Below are 17,378 nucleotides of genomic sequence, written 5' to 3' on the forward strand. Positions count from 1 at the left end.
CTTGGCATAAGATGGGCAGAATCATCTCATTGAGTGTAATAGAGCATGGTTTTAAAGTCTTCCTGAGGTTTTTAAGACTTCCGGAGGTTGTTGAATAAGTAGGTCAGAACCCATTATTACGCTCTTGCAAGTATGGTTACTGCAATGCAATGCAATGGTGAAAATATTTTTTGAATGGACCTTCATTAATCGCTAGGAAAAAGTTGTTTTGCTAAGATCAGTAAAATTCACTAAAACCTCTGCTCTTGTAACATGTTTCAAACCGCTGAATGTGATTATTCTGACCAATTCAATGCCCAGCATAGACTCTTAGCTCCGATCAGAAACTGAGATATCTCGAAATAAGTGCATATAAGTCGCTACTTGCGAGAACGTGAAAATGCGATCTGACCTAATAACTCGACAACATGAAGCTGAAGTCTGAAGACTTTAAAACCATGCTCTACTCCATTTTAAAACCATGCTCTACCATACACAATCTGACCATTTTTAAGCCCAAATTGAACTCTTAGCTCCAATCAGAAACTGGGATATCTTTAAATAAGTGCATTAATCAGTACTTGCGAGAGCGTAAAAATGGGATCTGACCTAATAACTCAACAACCTGAAGCTGATGTCTGAAGACTTTAAAACCATGCTCTACCCCACACAATATGATGAGCGCTTAGCTTCAGTCAGAAGCTGAGATATCTTGAAATAAGTGTAATAATTGTTACTCGTGAGATTGCTAGTATTATAGTTGACAGCGTGTATTATTGTAAATAAATATTATAAATAATAAAATTGTCTTTTCTCAAAAACAATTCTCTTCTCAGTAAAATCAAAAACTATGTCCCCTAAGCCTTAAATATGTTCATAGCACATATAAACATGCATCTTAGGCAAACAAACTTTGGTTCATGTCTGAGGATATTTTCTCAGTAAAATCAAAAACTAAGTCTCCTAAGCCTTAACTATTTACTATGTTGATAGCACTAATATAATCATGCATCTTAGGCAAACTTTGGTTCATGTCTGAGATCTGTATCTCAATCAGAAGCTGAGATAATTTATAGTGGGGTTCTTAGTGGGGTTCTTAATTGTTTCACTTAATATGGGTGCGGTAAAAAAGGGTGTGATTCCGAAATGCCCCACTGGTGAAAAAGTGTACCCGAGTAGTTAGTGTTATTTAAATAAATAAATAATTCTAACATTTATTACACGCTTCGACATTTAGGACCATATAATGTCGGATTACATCGAGAAACTTAGCGGATGTGCTGGACTTTTGCCAGGATTAATGCCATTATCCAGCTTTAAATGATTTATTGTTCTAGGTGTATAAAATTTGCTTGTAAGCAGTGTTATGTTGACCTTCTATAATTAACTTAAAACTGGTACGTACCGTTCCTGCATGTCTTGGCCAAGTGGCCTCGTGATCCACATCTGAAAATATTACATTAAATGAATGGAAGTTTCAATCAAGTTTCCTATCATTCAGCTTAGTAGACTGATGAGATCGCATAGATCCAATGGATCCTTAGCCACTTGCACTCCCTAGACTAAGTGACACTGGGATTTGAACTCTGGACCTTCTGCGCGGAAGGCTGATGCTTTAACCACAAGGCCACCTAGCTAATTTCTATAAATTAAAAGAAGAGAAATCTTACGAGTAGCATGTTCTTTGGAAGATTTTTTTCTTGTTTTTTGCGTTAACCTTTCCCCTAAAAATGAGAAGTTAGAACATTTGACTTTTGGAGCACATTATTGGAAAAAATAGAGATGCTATGATATGGTAAACAATCAAATTAGAATTGCTCATGCTCTTAACATTATGAATCAAACAGCTTACTTGGATCCGTCTATAATCTTTATAGTTACATTCATCATCTAGTTGTATATAAAATTTAGTGTCAATAAAGTGGCATAAATGTATTTAATAATATATATTATATATAAATGTGTTATATTAATATAGTTTTAATACTTTCAACAATACTATATAACAAATAATTTGAGATAACGATGTATATTACTACCATTCAAAAATTAATAAAAATATTTGTGTCAAAGTTGTTGTACAGTGTGTACAAAGAGACGAAGATATTTGTCAGAGAAGCTGTCAAAATAAAGGATTATTATAATTAAATCTAAAATAGCTAATAATTGAATAAATTATTAACAGGCCCCTTAACGTGGGCAATAATGTACGCTTTATAAATTATATAAAAAAATTGAAGTCTATTTTTCCAATGTTGTTAAGTGTCTCTTTAGATCTGTTTTGGTCTTTCGTGGGAGTTCCCACATCTGCTGGTTGAGAATGCTCAACATAACATACATGAAGCTTGACTGATATATCGACCCGGACAGGCACCGAAGGAAGATGTGGAGGAGTTGAAGAGGAGTTGAAGAGGAGTTGAAGAGCTCTCTTATTCGGTCACAAAACTCGGTTATCAAACTGCAGAGTGAACTTCTTGAGGGCAAATCTGAGCAGTTGGAATCTGTTCAGACCACAGTCAAATCTGCCGTTCAGGAAACTGTACAAGCTGAAATCAGGTCATACAGTAAAGCTGTTTTAAAGGACCCGCCGGAAACTGCACTGACCAAACAGGGCTTGAAAAAGGCAGTTCAGAGTGCTGTATCGAAGGAGGACCGCAGTAAAATCGTGTTTGGTTTAATGGAGACAGATGATGAAAAACTATCCGATAAAGTAGACGAACTGTTTGAACAGATCGAAGTGAAACCACGGTATGAAGCTGTCAGGATTGGAAGGAGATCAGCCGACAAGACCAGACCTATCAAAATATCGGTCACAAATTCCAATAATGTCCACGAGATATTATTGAAATCGAAGAACCTGAGACGGAGTCAGCACCACAAAACAGTTTACACTTCTCCAGATTGGTCACCTGAAGAGCAAGCCAGACAACATCTGCTCGTTTTGGAGATGAAAGAGAAGGCAAAGAAGGACTTGAAGAGACGATATTATATCAGTATTATCTTCAAATAAACATAGTCCAATAACACTATACTACACTTCAATATGCTTGGTATTTAATCCTTGATCATAATAGTAGCAAAATTAACAAAATTAAATGCTATAATAAATCCTTATCTTTTCGTTAGATTTATCTTTCGCTTATACAGAGGAAACGGAAATTGTCCACTGCTGCCAATATTATTTCATATAAAAGCTGGCCAGTAAGATAGAGTACCACACTGGCCAGAGGTACTCAGACGCTGTAGGATACATTAGAAAGCGCCTTCGCTTTGAAATCCTTAGAACAACAGTGATTTCACTCCGTGGAGACAGAGGTGCAAGAAAAAACATCGTTGATATAAACAGTCTAGATCTTAACTTGGAGCCACAAGGCCAAGGGTAATTTTTGATTGTTAAGGGAATTTTTTAAATTCTTAGAGGGTTGATTTCATATAGGGTCATTTTAGATTAAATTAGATTAGATTAAGAATAATGACATAAACATCATCACTAGTTTTAAACATTCTTTCTGATTTCCTCATTATCAGAACTGTGAACATTTCACAGCCTTCGTCATTAAAAAACAAACAAATTCTATAACTAACATAATTGTCATAATTTATTTACATATTAAAGTAGAAATTATTGCTATATTATGTGTATATTGTTTGAATAATTTTATATTATATTTGATCTTAAAATCGTCAACACTTCAGAATACTAGGCTAGATGTTCATAGAACGAAATATTTGACTTTACTATTACCAGTTAAATATACAATTACGGAAGACCACTGCTTCTCGATGGTTGCTAAAACAAATTGAAAGCAATTCAAATATACTTTCCTGTGACTTAACAGTTCAGACAGGAAAACTTACACCCTTGTTGGGGGTCAACCTCATGAACAGGTAAGTGAAACAAATTTTTTAGTGAAACAAATTTAAAATTTTATCCTTTATTTTACAATCATAATATAATAATATTTATAAGCCTCCGTTTTGAAAGTTTTAAATTTTGATATAATATTCACATCTCTATTATATTTAAAATTCAATTTTACTTTTAGATCGTAATATAAAGCCTGAGAGTATTATTTAAGTTACCCATAAACGAAATATGAAGTTCCAGCAAAAAAAACTTCACAAAGCGAGAGATGATACTTATAGGCTAAGGTTAGGATAAAAGGATACAACAAGGATACAAAAGTGGAAGTTATTTTATTGAGTACAGTGTATTCTAAACGACCCAAACATTTATTTGGCTCTTGCTATCTGATGGTTCAGCCGAATTAATTATAATCAATTTTTTTTGTTTTGTTTTCAAATTAGTTGTCATCCGGCCACACATTGAACAATTTATATTGTACTACCATCAATTAGTGTATCAAAATATTTAATTGTAATTTTGCATAGCTCAAATGTAACGCTTGATTTGTGTATATAATAATTAATTGAATTTAATCAAATCGAATAAAATATAGTACAATGTATTGATTGGAGGACTTTGCCGTTTCGACGCGCCGCGCGAACTGTCATTGTTGCTGCGCATCGAAGTCAACCCATTATTGAAATCAACCCATCAATAATCGTAAGCTTTGATTTTAATTGGGTGACATTGTTAATCAATGTATTGATAGCAAAAAAAGAATACAATTTTTATTAATTTTCATTTATTGGGAGAATTTTAAAATGATTTTTTAAATTTGCCATATATAAACAACCAGGACATGTTATTTTATATTTATACATAAATAAAATGTTGCAATTCAACGAAATACTCAGCCTGTCGCAAGCAATACAGATTCAAGGGCAGGTCACTTCCGAACGTTGGGATGGCCTGAGGTGCCTATCTCCTTTTCAGAAACCCTAAGCCACTCTTATCTGTGCCGGGCACTTTACTAACTGTAAAGGATTAGTACTGCGAGCCAGAGAGTGTGTATCAACAGCCAAAACTGTATTAAATCACAGCTTGGCCGACTTGTATCCGACCGGATTGGAACATGGGTGTTCTGCTTGGGAGGCAATTATGTTACCACCACATCACCCGGCCTTCGCAAACGCCTCCACAAATAAGCGCCGCGCAGGGTCTATTAGTACAGGAAAGAAGAGTAAAATAAATTTTATGACATAACATCATTTCACATTTTTATAAAGTATCATCGAACTTTGTAAAAAGGCAATCAGCCAACGCGCGGCTTTTTATGGTTATCTATGATATCTATATATACACATATATTTAATATGTTTTGTTGGTCTCTATTATTGATTATATATCTTACATTTCAAAAACAAGTTTGTAAAAAAATTATTCTCATCGGCATGATTTTTTGAAAGTTTTATTTTGAATTTATTAGTTTAGGTTTGTATGCATTATATTACCTCACGTTCCCCTTAGACGTTTTACTACTTTCACTAAGTTAGTGCGAGGCCGCGCAGCAGGCTTGCAACGTATGACAAGTTTAAGCTAATTATAAATGGATGAGCACCGAGCTGATATCAACTTGAAGGTGCCGCGCATTTACAAAACCTTGCACACTAGAATCATTATATTACCGATTACTTATAATTGGCTTGAGCCCTTTACTGAAAAAGCATTAACTGTACCACTGTTCTTCTTTTGGCACGAAGGGGTTTTCGTACCCACTCTTTCAGCAAGGCTAATCTTCTAGGAGTAGTCAAGAAACTTAAGTTTAGGTAAAATTGTGCTCCAAATTTTGGTGGATCTTGATACAAGGTCATTAGTTGGGAGTTGTGAAATGAAAGTGGTTTTATTTCTAGAAGATTTCTGATAATGCTGTTGCAGTGATACTGGGCACCTTAATTTTAGTATTTCGAAAACTTCCATAATTGTGTGATATGTATATACATTTTTTGAAAGCCAGGATGTTTTGTTGCTTGAAAAGTGGTTTAAAGTGCTCTAGTTGGAAGAATGTGTATGGTCAAGTGCCTGGTTGTCAAGTTCTCTTGTTCTTGCACATGTTAGAAACTTGTTTAGATGATGGGGCCTTCAGCTAACACTAATTCAATAACAGTTCCTCCATTTGATACAGATAATGAAAAGCAAGGGATCATACTGCATATTCGGAAAACAACAATTACAGGAAAGTTGACTGCATATTAATTTATTTGCAGTCCCTCGTATCCCAAAATCATTCAGTTTATTATGCAGTTTATCGTGACAGTTTCTAAAGTAACACTGATTTTTTAGGTCTTCTGGAAAAAACTCCCTGTTGGATAGATTCGTTGTACAATACAGATATTAGTGGGTTAATCAGGCCTGATACTGCCTTTACTACATGTACTGGTATGTTGATTTGATTCGAAACTTTTACAAATAGTACATTATACAATACAGCAAAGAGAATTAAAAATATACGAACCTTGCCATTTTGAAGTTCTGATGAGCAGTCATGTAGATATATATTAGCTATGTTCGATTTATGTAAGTAGTTGTAGAAACTTCGATTTATTTGAATCCCTCTAATTAAGGTTAGATACCAGGGATACAGAACACCTATTGAATTCATTCGCTATAACTCTCTGATTAGGTATCTTTTCATTGTCTTCAGTAAATATAGGTCTGATGTCACGTTTCTGTTTGCCAAAGTAAAGTAAAGTAAAGTAAAGTAAAATTTATGACATCACATCACCACACATGTCTACAAACTATCATCGCACTGTGTGAAAAAACATATAATAAATATTTCCCCACCAACATTAATTAATTATCAAATACAATATTTAAAAACAATTTCATCAAAAACATTATCCTATTTTAAAAACTTCCCAGTGGAATAAAGATTTATAAAACGCTTCTTTGCCACATAAGGATGGAACCAAAGATAATTGTTATGTTTCTCTTTATTACTTATGTTTCTCTTTATTACGAATTTTATTTATCAGTTCCCAGGTTTTCTTGGAATTTCCCTGAGTTTCAAGAAATTCTTATAGGCTCTTGCCTGTTTGTTTTATTCGACTTAGCTCCTATTAGTGTTATATAGTAGAGGCTCTTACGGGCATTGTCTGCTCGATACGCTAGGGACCCCAGATACACTTTACTAGACGTATTTTTGACCGTAGAATCGATTAAAGGTGGTTTAAAGATGATTGGACTGAGTTAGTGCGGTTAAAATTGCAAAAAACCGATTTTGTGGCCAAAAATAGGCTAAAAAACCATGTTTTTTGATAATTTGAGCTAGTTAATTTTGTTGGCATGTCGGCAAAACTTGCATGAAGATAGTTAAAAGACAGCCGCACAAGATGGTATAAAAATAAAACAAATCCCTCTATTTATGCGCAGGTAAAAATCTAAAAAAGTGGTAAAAATTTTGACTTTTTTGCTTGAAGTTTGAATAATTTTTTGCAGTTGTATCAAATAAACCCAAAAATAGTCACATCGTGTTTGCCTTAATTTTTCCTTTCCGAGAAGTACCCACTTCATATACTTTATCGAAGTTTGAAAATTGTCACTCCGCAAGCGTTTTTGCCAAATTTTCGATGCGCACTACGCGCAAAAGCATTTAGTTGGTATCAATTGGCACCCGCGCGTTCATCATAAATTTCAAACAGCTATAACTCAGCAAGATTATGTCCGTTCTAGCTGATCCTTAGACATCATACTATTGTGTCCAATTAGCGGTTAGGTCTCTAAACTCATAGCAGAAAACACGTCTTTTTGCCCGTAAGAGCCTCTACTAATAATTTTTGCTTCATTTTGCGATTGACTCTATATATATATAATTTATCCCATATATAACGTATATACAGGGTGGCCCATAAAACACTACCCATCCTTATCTCTTAAAATTGTTACAGCTCGCTGAGATCTTAGATTAGATTAGATTAGATTAAGAATAATGACATAAACATCATCACTAGTTTTAAACATTCTTTCTGATTTCCTCATTATCAGAACTGTGAACATTTCACAGCCTTCGTCATTAAAAAACAAACAAATTCTATAACTAACATAATTGTCATAATTTATTTACATATAAAAAAGTTTAAAAAGTTAAAAACCGTTAATTTAAAAAATAAATAAAAATAAATTCATGAGATATTTATTCCCTTTCTCTTGGCAACACGAGGGTTTTTATATAAATATTGGACTTGTTGCTTCTTCTTTTCGATATAATTTACACCCTCTATTTTTGCTAAAACTATATTTGACACTTCCCAAAAGTTGCCTGTGTCTACTAAATTATTAGTCTTTTTAAATTCTTCTAGATTAATTTTAAAATCAATAACAGACACTGAATTTCTAACAAAAGATGGCAATTTATTCCAAAAGCTGATAACACGCTCTGATAAAAAATTATTAGACAAGGTTTTAATATTTCTATCAATATTGTTAGATTTAGTGCTAACAATTTTATCTCCCGATCTACTTAAATTGAAAATATCTTTTCCATACTCAACCAATCCATTTAAAATTTTGTAGGCTTCAATCAAATCTCCTCTAACCCGTCTCTCTGCGAGTGTTGTAATCTGTAAGGCATCCAACCTTTCACTGTAAGGAAGTGTTCCAATATCATCAATAAGGCGTGTGAACCTTCTCTGGACATTTTCCAGTTCAATGATAGAAGCCCAATTCCCATGGCAGGCAGGTGGAGACCACAACTGAGCACAATACTCCAAGTGGGGTCTTATTATAGTTTTATAAACATTTCTCATAACATTAATTTCTCTTATAATGAGATTCCTTGTAACCCATGCAATCATACTGTTTGCTTTACTAATACAACTTTTAATATGTTTCGACCATTTCAAATCTGAAGAAGTTAAAACTCCAAGATCTTTCTCTGCTTCAATACATTCAAGTGTAACACCACTAAATACATATTCTTGAAGGGGATTTTCATTAAATGGAACATGCATTATTTTGCATTTGCTAGGATTAAACTTTAACAGCCACACATTTTGCCAGTTTTGCAAGCTTTCTAACATATTGAAAGTGCTTTCAGTGTCATTGGCATCCATAATAACTTTAAGATCATCTGCAAACAGTTTTGATATACCATTAACACAATCAGGCAAGTCATTGATAAAAATGACAAACAATAAAGGACCTAAAACAGACCCTTGTGGGACGCCTGATAAAACATCACGAAGGTAGGAATATGCTCCACCAACAAATGTCTTAAATCTTCTTCCAGATAAAAAGTCTTTCACAATATCTAAGGTGTTACCACTTATACCCAAATTTCTCATTTTTGTAAGTAGTCTATGATGTGGAACACTATCAAATGCTTTACAAAAATCTAAGTAAAACACATCTACGGGTGCACCATCTTCTAATAGTTCAATGATACATTCTACACTCTCTAATAGATTAGATAAACAAGATTTACCTTCTACAAATCCATGCTGGTTTGGATTTATCTTCTTACTAACAAAACTCATAATATGCCTCCTTACTAATTTTTCATATAATTTACATAAAATGCATGTAAGTGACACTGGCCTGTAATTTAGGGCATCTTTCCGACTACCCTTTTTATAAAGAGATGTAACATTTGCTGTCTTCCACTGTTCTGGAATTTTTCCACTTGAAGCACATGTTTGAAATAATTTAGTCACAGCAGAAACAAAACTTGAATTATGTTCAAGTTCTTTTAATAATTTAGGATGAATGCCATCTGGCCCTTTACTTTTACTAATATTAATTCTTTTCAGTTCTCTGCCAACATCATCCATTGTTATCTCAATATTTTCAATGTGTAACTCATCCGCAATAAAATAACATTCTCTGTTCAAATCTTGCTATTTATTTTATTTCAGAATGGAAAAGCGCCACAACTTACGTTCTGATTAATATTTTTGCTTCAAATTTTTAGAGAATGTCGATCATAATTAGACACAACTTCGTGCTAAGTTTTGTGTGAGTCTGAGATTGTCCGACAATGTTAGCTCCTGAGCGTGCTAGCTTTAATTTCTCACCCAGAATTGTTTACATTGGTTAATAGGAACCACCAAAAAAACTCCTGGGTAAAAAAATTAAAAAACCACCGATTTATTTATGTTTTACCAATTCTATTCATCATGATCCATCGCACATTCCATGTGAGAAGAACAGTATAAACAAGCAGGAAGAATCATCTGTGATAGTCCTTATCAGTTAAAATATAGAGAGAATGGAATGTGCGATGGATCATGGTGAATAGAATTGGTAAAACGTGAATAAATCGCTGGTTTTTTGATTTATTTACCCAGGATTTTTTTGGTGGTTTCTATTAACCAATGTAAACAGTTCTGGGTGAGAAATTCAAGCTAGCTCGCTCAGGGGCTAAATTGGTCAAATAAGCTCATCGAAGCTCTCACTCACACGAAACTTGCCACAAAGGTTTAGCTACTTGTTATTAACATTCTGTGAAATTAAGAAGCAAAAATATTTATCAAAACATAAGTATGCCACTTTTTGTTTTTAAAATAATTAGCAAAATCTCAGCGAGCTGTTACAATTTTAAGAGATAAGGATGGGTAGTGTTTTATGGGCCATCCTGTATAACGTATTATTATTATATCAAAAATTTTCACAAGATAACACTAGTGATGATGTTTATGTCATTATTCTTAATCTAATCAAATCTAATCTAACACATTCTTGTTTTGTTAATCCAATGTTAATTGAAAATAAGTTATTTAAACTTTCAAATTATTTCTACTTCACCAATTTTATTTCACTTGGACAAATTAATATTTTGTCGATAGATGTCAAGCAAAAAGAGATTGCGGGATGTTTCACAGAATATGCAACAAAGTCTATCTGTCGAAAAAGGTTTGTGAATTAAACAATTTACACGATTTTTTACACGATTAGAAAATTTATTTTTTATACTGGAATAATAACAATTTCAAAATATAAAATAAATTACCCTCTGAAGTAGAACAGATGATGAGAGAGCTTCAAACATGGCGATGTGATTTTTGAATCCATGTCTAAGCTTATATAACATATTGAAGGTCTTTGAGCGATAATTTTTGATCTGGGTGCTTAAACTGAAGAAAGAATATTCAAACAATATACACATAATATAGCAATGGCCAATTGGCTGACTATGAGGTCATGGCCTGAACAAACAATTTTTTTAAATAGTCAGGGGATGCTAAAGCAGAGCACAAATGTGTAATAAGTTAATAGATTTAAAAAAAACTGATTCATGTGATGCATTACGCAGAGCACAGATAAAAATACAGATTCAGTGATTAAAATTATAGCTGTGAGTGTCAATAAATTACTGTGTCATAAAAAAGGAACGATGTACACGTGATCTGAGATACCAATATCTCAATATCAAAAGGATAGTGTCTAGAAACATTCATAGTCCTTAAATGATTCAAAAATCACATAAATCGAGCTACCAAATATGTGATTCTCTTTAAAGTGTGACAATTGAATCATATGTAATGTTCAAGTTGTAATGACATTTTGAAAGGAAAGGTAATGAATCGATAATCACATTTCAAAAATTCAATTAAGTATTATACAATACTGATTGATTCATTTGTCACATTATGGAGACAAAATTATCATGGCTTGAGTTGTAAAAGTACTTGCCTAGTTTACTCAGTTTAAAATCAGTGTTTTGTGATTATTGATTCCACTATTACTCTAATAACGAACTTCTCCATGACCTTAGTTTTGTAGGCAAGTTGATAAAAAGAGTAGTGCTCAGGCGTCTAAATGAACATCTAGAAAACAACAACCTGAACATCCCACAGCAGTCTGGATACAAATCAAAACACAGCACCGAGACTCTGCTTGTGAGAGTTGTTAACGATCTGCTCATTGCATCTACAGAAAGCAAGGCAACTGTTGTTCTTCTCCTAGATCTCAGCGCAGCTTTTGATACAGTTGACCACTGCAAACTACTGAACATCCTCAGAAATGAGTTGGGAATAACAGGGACAGCTTGGAAATGGTTCAGCAGCTTCCTCACAGGTAGATGTCAAACGATTAAAGTTGGAAATGAGGAATCTTATGAGATAGTGATTAAGTTCGGAGTCCCACAGGGCTCTGTGCTGGGTCCGGTCCTGTTCAACATCTACATTCGCTCTTTGTACTCAGCAGCACATGATTTGAACTTCTCCATCCAGGGTTACGCCGACGATCATCAGCTGTATAAAAGTTTCAAGCCAAACGAGGAGCCCACCGTCCTTATCAACGATGTTCCCAAATGTTTCCAAGAAATTAATGACTGGATGAAAAAACATTATCTACAGCTCAATGCAGGAAAAACTGAGATTCTTGTTTTTGGGACACCGCTTGTTCTCCAGCAGCTGTCTATAGGGGGCGTGTTTGTTAACTCTGAGACGTGTGTCAGGCTGTCATCTGTTGCAAAGAACCTCGGATTTCGTCTCGACTCTCAACTAAACTTTGGTGAGCAAATCAAGCAACTTAAAACATCGTGTTTTCTGAAACTAAGAGACCTTGCTAAGATGAAAACATTCCTCACAACCAAACAGATGGGAACACTGACTCAAGCAATTGTAATCTCATCGCTTGACTACTGCAATGCGCTTTACTATGGTTGTAGTCAAGCCTCAATTACGCAGCTGCAGAACATTCAGAATTGAACCGAGCATGCCGTCTGGTTTTTGGATTCAACATCTACATTCGCTCTTTGTACTCAGCAGCACATGATTTGAACTTCTCCATCCAGGGTTACGCCGACGATCATCAGCTGTATAAAAGTTTCAAGCCAAACGAGGAGCCCACCGTCCTTATCAACGATGTTCCCAAATGTTTCCAAGAAATTAATGACTGGATGAAAAAACATTATCTACAGCTCAATGCAGGAAAAACTGAGATTCTTGTTTTTGGGACACCGCTTGTTCTCCAGCAGCTGTCTATAGGGGGCGTGTTTGTTAACTCTGAGACGTGTGTCAGGCTGTCATCTGTTGCAAAGAACCTCGGATTTCGTCTCGACTCTCAACTAAACTTTGGTGAGCAAATCAAGCAACTTAAAACATCGTGTTTTCTGAAACTAAGAGACCTTGCTAAGATGAAAACATTCCTCACAACCAAACAGATGGGAACACTGACTCAAGCAATTGTAATCTCATCGCTTGACTACTGCAATGCGCTTTACTATGGTTGTAGTCAAGCCTCAATTACGCAGCTGCAGAACATTCAGAATTGAACCGAGCATGCCGTCTGGTTTTTGGATTCAACATCTACATTCGCTCTTTGTACTCAGCAGCACATGATTTGAACTTCTCCATCCAGGGTTACGCCGACGATCATCAGCTGTATAAAAGTTTCAAGCCAAACGAGGAGCCCACCGTCCTTATCAACGATGTTCCCAAATGTTTCCAAGAAATTAATGACTGGATGAAAAAACATTATCTACAGCTCAATGCAGGAAAAACTGAGATTCTTGTTTTTGGGACACCGCTTGTTCTCCAGCAGCTGTCTATAGGGGGCGTGTTTGTTAACTCTGAGACGTGTGTCAGGCTGTCATCTGTTGCAAAGAACCTCGGATTTCGTCTCGACTCTCAACTAAACTTTGGTGAGCAAATCAAGCAACTTAAAACATCGTGTTTTCTGAAACTAAGAGACCTTGCTAAGATGAAAACATTCCTCACAACCAAACAGATGGGAACACTGACTCAAGCAATTGTAATCTCATCGCTTGACTACTGCAATGCGCTTTACTATGGTTGTAGTCAAGCCTCAATTACGCAGCTGCAGAACATTCAGAATTGAACCGAGCATGCCGTCTGGTTTTTGGATTAAAGAAGAGAGACTCAGTCGAGGAGAAGCTCAAATCCCTTCATTGGCTCAAGGTGAAGGAAAGGATTGAGTTTAAGTTATGTTTACTGATTTTCAAAGCAGTCAATGGTGTTGCTCCTGCATATCTGTGTGATCTAGTAACATTTGTTAGTTCGAGTAGCAGAAGAACTTCCTCCTTACACCTACCTGTCGGATCTACAAGATCGCACCCAAGAGCGTTTCAGACTGTTGCTCCGAAAATCTGGAACCAACTACCAATTGAAATTAAGACTTGTTCTGATGTTGATCTGTTCAAAACATTATTAAAAACTCACCTGTTTAAGAAAAGTTATGGCATAAGCGATTAATTGACAAAATAACTTTATGTTATTTGCTTAAACTGTTTAGGATGCAACCTAATGTCTTGATCTTTTTGAACTTATTAGCAATTAGACTGTTAGCTCGCTTCATAAGCATGTCATCTTCGTTCCAAAACTTTTTATGTCCTATGCATACACTCCTTGATAGTCATCTTGATCTAGTATCTTTGTTTCACACAATAGAGCATAGGTTTTGTGGTTTATCACCAAATTTTATTATTATTATTTATTATAAACAAGTGTCACAACAAATCACTGCAGATTTACTATGAATACCAACCTGATATAGAGCCAAAAAGTGATACATTCCCCTGATACAGCATCATTTCAATACATGCTCATTAATGTGATTTTTGACTCATTATGGCACTTTATCTAAATTCTCTAAATATTAGTTAGCATGCTATAATTGTGATCGATAGAGTTCATTATTACAATCATTCCGTTGATATTCATATCACATTCATCATTTTAAAACAATTAGTCAGAATTAACCCTGTGTGTGATAATTGCATCGTAACTCCACATTTAACCGGTGATTCTTTGCACTTTTAACACTCAAAAAGGTTCAATAATCACATTGAGAAGCAGGACTAACCCACAGAATGTTAATTCATCATTAGAGGTGCAAGAAATGAATATTTTGTGATTTCTGGCTCATATCTGCACAATTAACAGATATAAAGAGATGAATGACTTAATTATGTGACATTTCAATCTTTTTGGACCACATATTACAATTTGGTTAACTTTCATATCATACTCCTTGAGAAACAAGTATTTCAAAATGCTTCACACAATTTTGGCAGTGAAAAATCAATATCTAGTGCCACCTTTTTATGAAAACCAAACCAAAACCAAACCTTTTTTTTTTTTACCTTTTTATCCAAATGCATAATTGACTCGAAGTTCATGCATTCCGATCAATGTGCAGCTAAGGTGGTTAAAATGTCTAGAAAATACCATATATTTGCATAATTTGCACTAATTAACCATTTTTAGAGCACATATTAGCTTTGTAAATAATGCTGCATTATCTAGATATATTACTACCATCTCATTTATATGCACAGAAACATTGCTGAGTCCTTTGTTGCGTCCATGGTTAATAAAGGTCTAAAATTGACCTAAATCAGTGTTTTTGGTCGTTTTAACCGCCATACGGCCACACATTTTGTTGCATTTTCTTTAAAATCACTTATTATCCTTCAGCTATCTCTCATAATCAAATATCAAAACAAATAAGGCACCAAAAGTTCGGTGGTTGCTGAATAATGGTTAATTTGTGATGGCTTCTGTTGACCGAAGGTCCAAAATAAACATGTTTTAACCACATTGAGGCCACATCTAAGGTTTTATGGTATTGAGACCATAGCCAAAAGTTGTGGGCACCTGAATGCTTTTGGAATTATGGTGATATCTCGATGCTGTGCCATACCAGGTGGTTAAGTACGCCCACGCGTACTAACATGGTTTTTTTGATATACCACAGTTGCTGGTTAACTGTTCTAGATCAGACCTTCACTAAAAGTATTGGGCACCATGGTGGTGCCATAATATGTAAAGAAATTAAGCTTAAACTAAATATGTTGGCCTACTGATGGTTAAGTTCGCGGAGGGGAGGGGGGGGGGGGTAGATGAAGTGAGATTCCTTGGTGTTATCATAGACCATGAACTATCCTGGGAACCCCAACTAGATAACATAAAATGTAAAGTAACTACAAGTAAAGCTATGAGTATTACTGAAAGCACAGTGTAAGGCCTACACGGACCGCCTCTAACTAGCCAATCCCTGTTTACATGCCGTGTAGCAGGGGACTAGATAGAGCTAAACTAGTAAGCGGGGCATATCCAATACACTGTATTATGACGGCCCCAAGTATAGCTATTATGACGGCCCCAACGTTAATGTGGCTCTTGCTATGTGTTGGTTCAGCCGAATTAATTATTATGTAATCAAGTTTATTTTTCTCTTTCAGTTAGTTGTCATCCGGCCAAACATTAAGCAACTTATATTGCAGTACCATTTATCAATTAGTTTATCAAAATATGTCATTGTAATTTTGCATGGCTGAAATGTAATGCTTGATTTATAAATAATAATTAATTGAATTTTCAAAAAAAAAAAAATTAAACGTATTATGAAGTTTATTCCAGAAACAGAGTACCATTTAAACTGTATGACTCCTTATTCACGTCTCATATGAGCTACTGTATCAGTAGCTGGGGTGGTGTCACACCTTTTAGACTATCTAAACTGTTCTCCATCCAAAAAAGATGCGTGCGCCTTCTATTTGGAAGTGAACCAAGCTTTGACCGGGCGGAGTACTATGAAACATGTGCACGTGTAAGACCATACAGTGAACACATCGCAAAAAGGAGCTTTGCTTTGGAAAACACTAAGCCAATATTCAATACCGAGAAAATCATGTCAATCCACAACCTGTACACCCAACATATATCCACTGAACTGTTTAAAATCTTGAAACTGCATCAACCCATCTCTCTGACAAGTTTATTCCAAACAAGTTCCAGAACATGTAGCCAAACTATGCAGGTCCCCCGACACAAACTTGACATTTCTAAACACAATTTTTTCGTCAAAGGTACGACTATATATATATATGGAACAGTTTGGTTGATAAAATATTCGACAAATGCCTAGTCTGAACTCAAAACTAGTTGACCAGCTACTATACGTACAGTTTCCTGGACAACTGGAACCTTTTGGCCGGCCATGCACAAGCCAATAGCATCATGTATGGTCCTGCAGTGGGGTCTCCTTGTCCTTGGATCTGTGTTTTGATCCGTCTTTTCTTAAAATTTTCCATTTGTTTCACTTAGACTCACCTTTTAAATGTTAATCGACACCACTGCACTGGTCCTAGTTAGATTTAGCCATGGCACGACTACTCAAACGTAACAGTTAAATAGGTGTGACATACTATTATATTCTTATAATTATATCATATGAATTGATTGCACTGCTAATAAATAAAATACTTTGTTTTACTAAAATAATTTGTTTTACTAAGAAGAAAATTGTTAGCAGACGTTAGGGGTTCTGTTTGTGTTTGTTGCTATGGGTTGTTGCTATTATTATATAACTATTACTATTACTATTAATTAATTTTTCAGGACTCATTCAAGAACAAACAAATGATCTTTATTCAAATGAAGAAATTGTCCTGTACCTCCAAGCGTTTAGGCTAAGGCACGGCTTGACTGACCTGGCCTTTGAGGACATAATAAAATTTATAGCAATACTTACAGGAAAGTTTAATGGTCCTCTTAGCTCCCTTTTTCTCTTTGATAAATTCTTCAGC

General features: G+C 35.0%; 1 protein-coding gene across 1 annotated transcript in view; it reads right to left on the reverse strand.

Moving 5' to 3' along the window:
* The window catches only part of LOC134824297 (uncharacterized), a 56,650-nt gene that overhangs the window by 5,686 nt on the left and 33,586 nt on the right, over positions 1-17,378 (reverse strand). Inside the window, exons 2-4 of the mRNA XM_063836118.1 lie at positions 1,832-1,868; positions 1,650-1,703; positions 1,385-1,425 (exon numbers count right to left, since the gene is read on the reverse strand). Coding sequence (XP_063692188.1) covers positions 1,385-1,425; positions 1,650-1,703; positions 1,832-1,868 — 132 coding nt within the window. The remainder of the gene's footprint in view (positions 1-1,384; positions 1,426-1,649; positions 1,704-1,831; positions 1,869-17,378) is intronic.

The sequence above is a fragment of the Bolinopsis microptera genome, chromosome 12 (assembly GCF_026151205.1).
Source record: "Bolinopsis microptera isolate Bmic1 chromosome 12, MBARI_Bmic_1.0, whole genome shotgun sequence".
In the NCBI taxonomy this organism is placed as follows: Eukaryota; Metazoa; Ctenophora; class Tentaculata; order Lobata; family Bolinopsidae; genus Bolinopsis; species Bolinopsis microptera.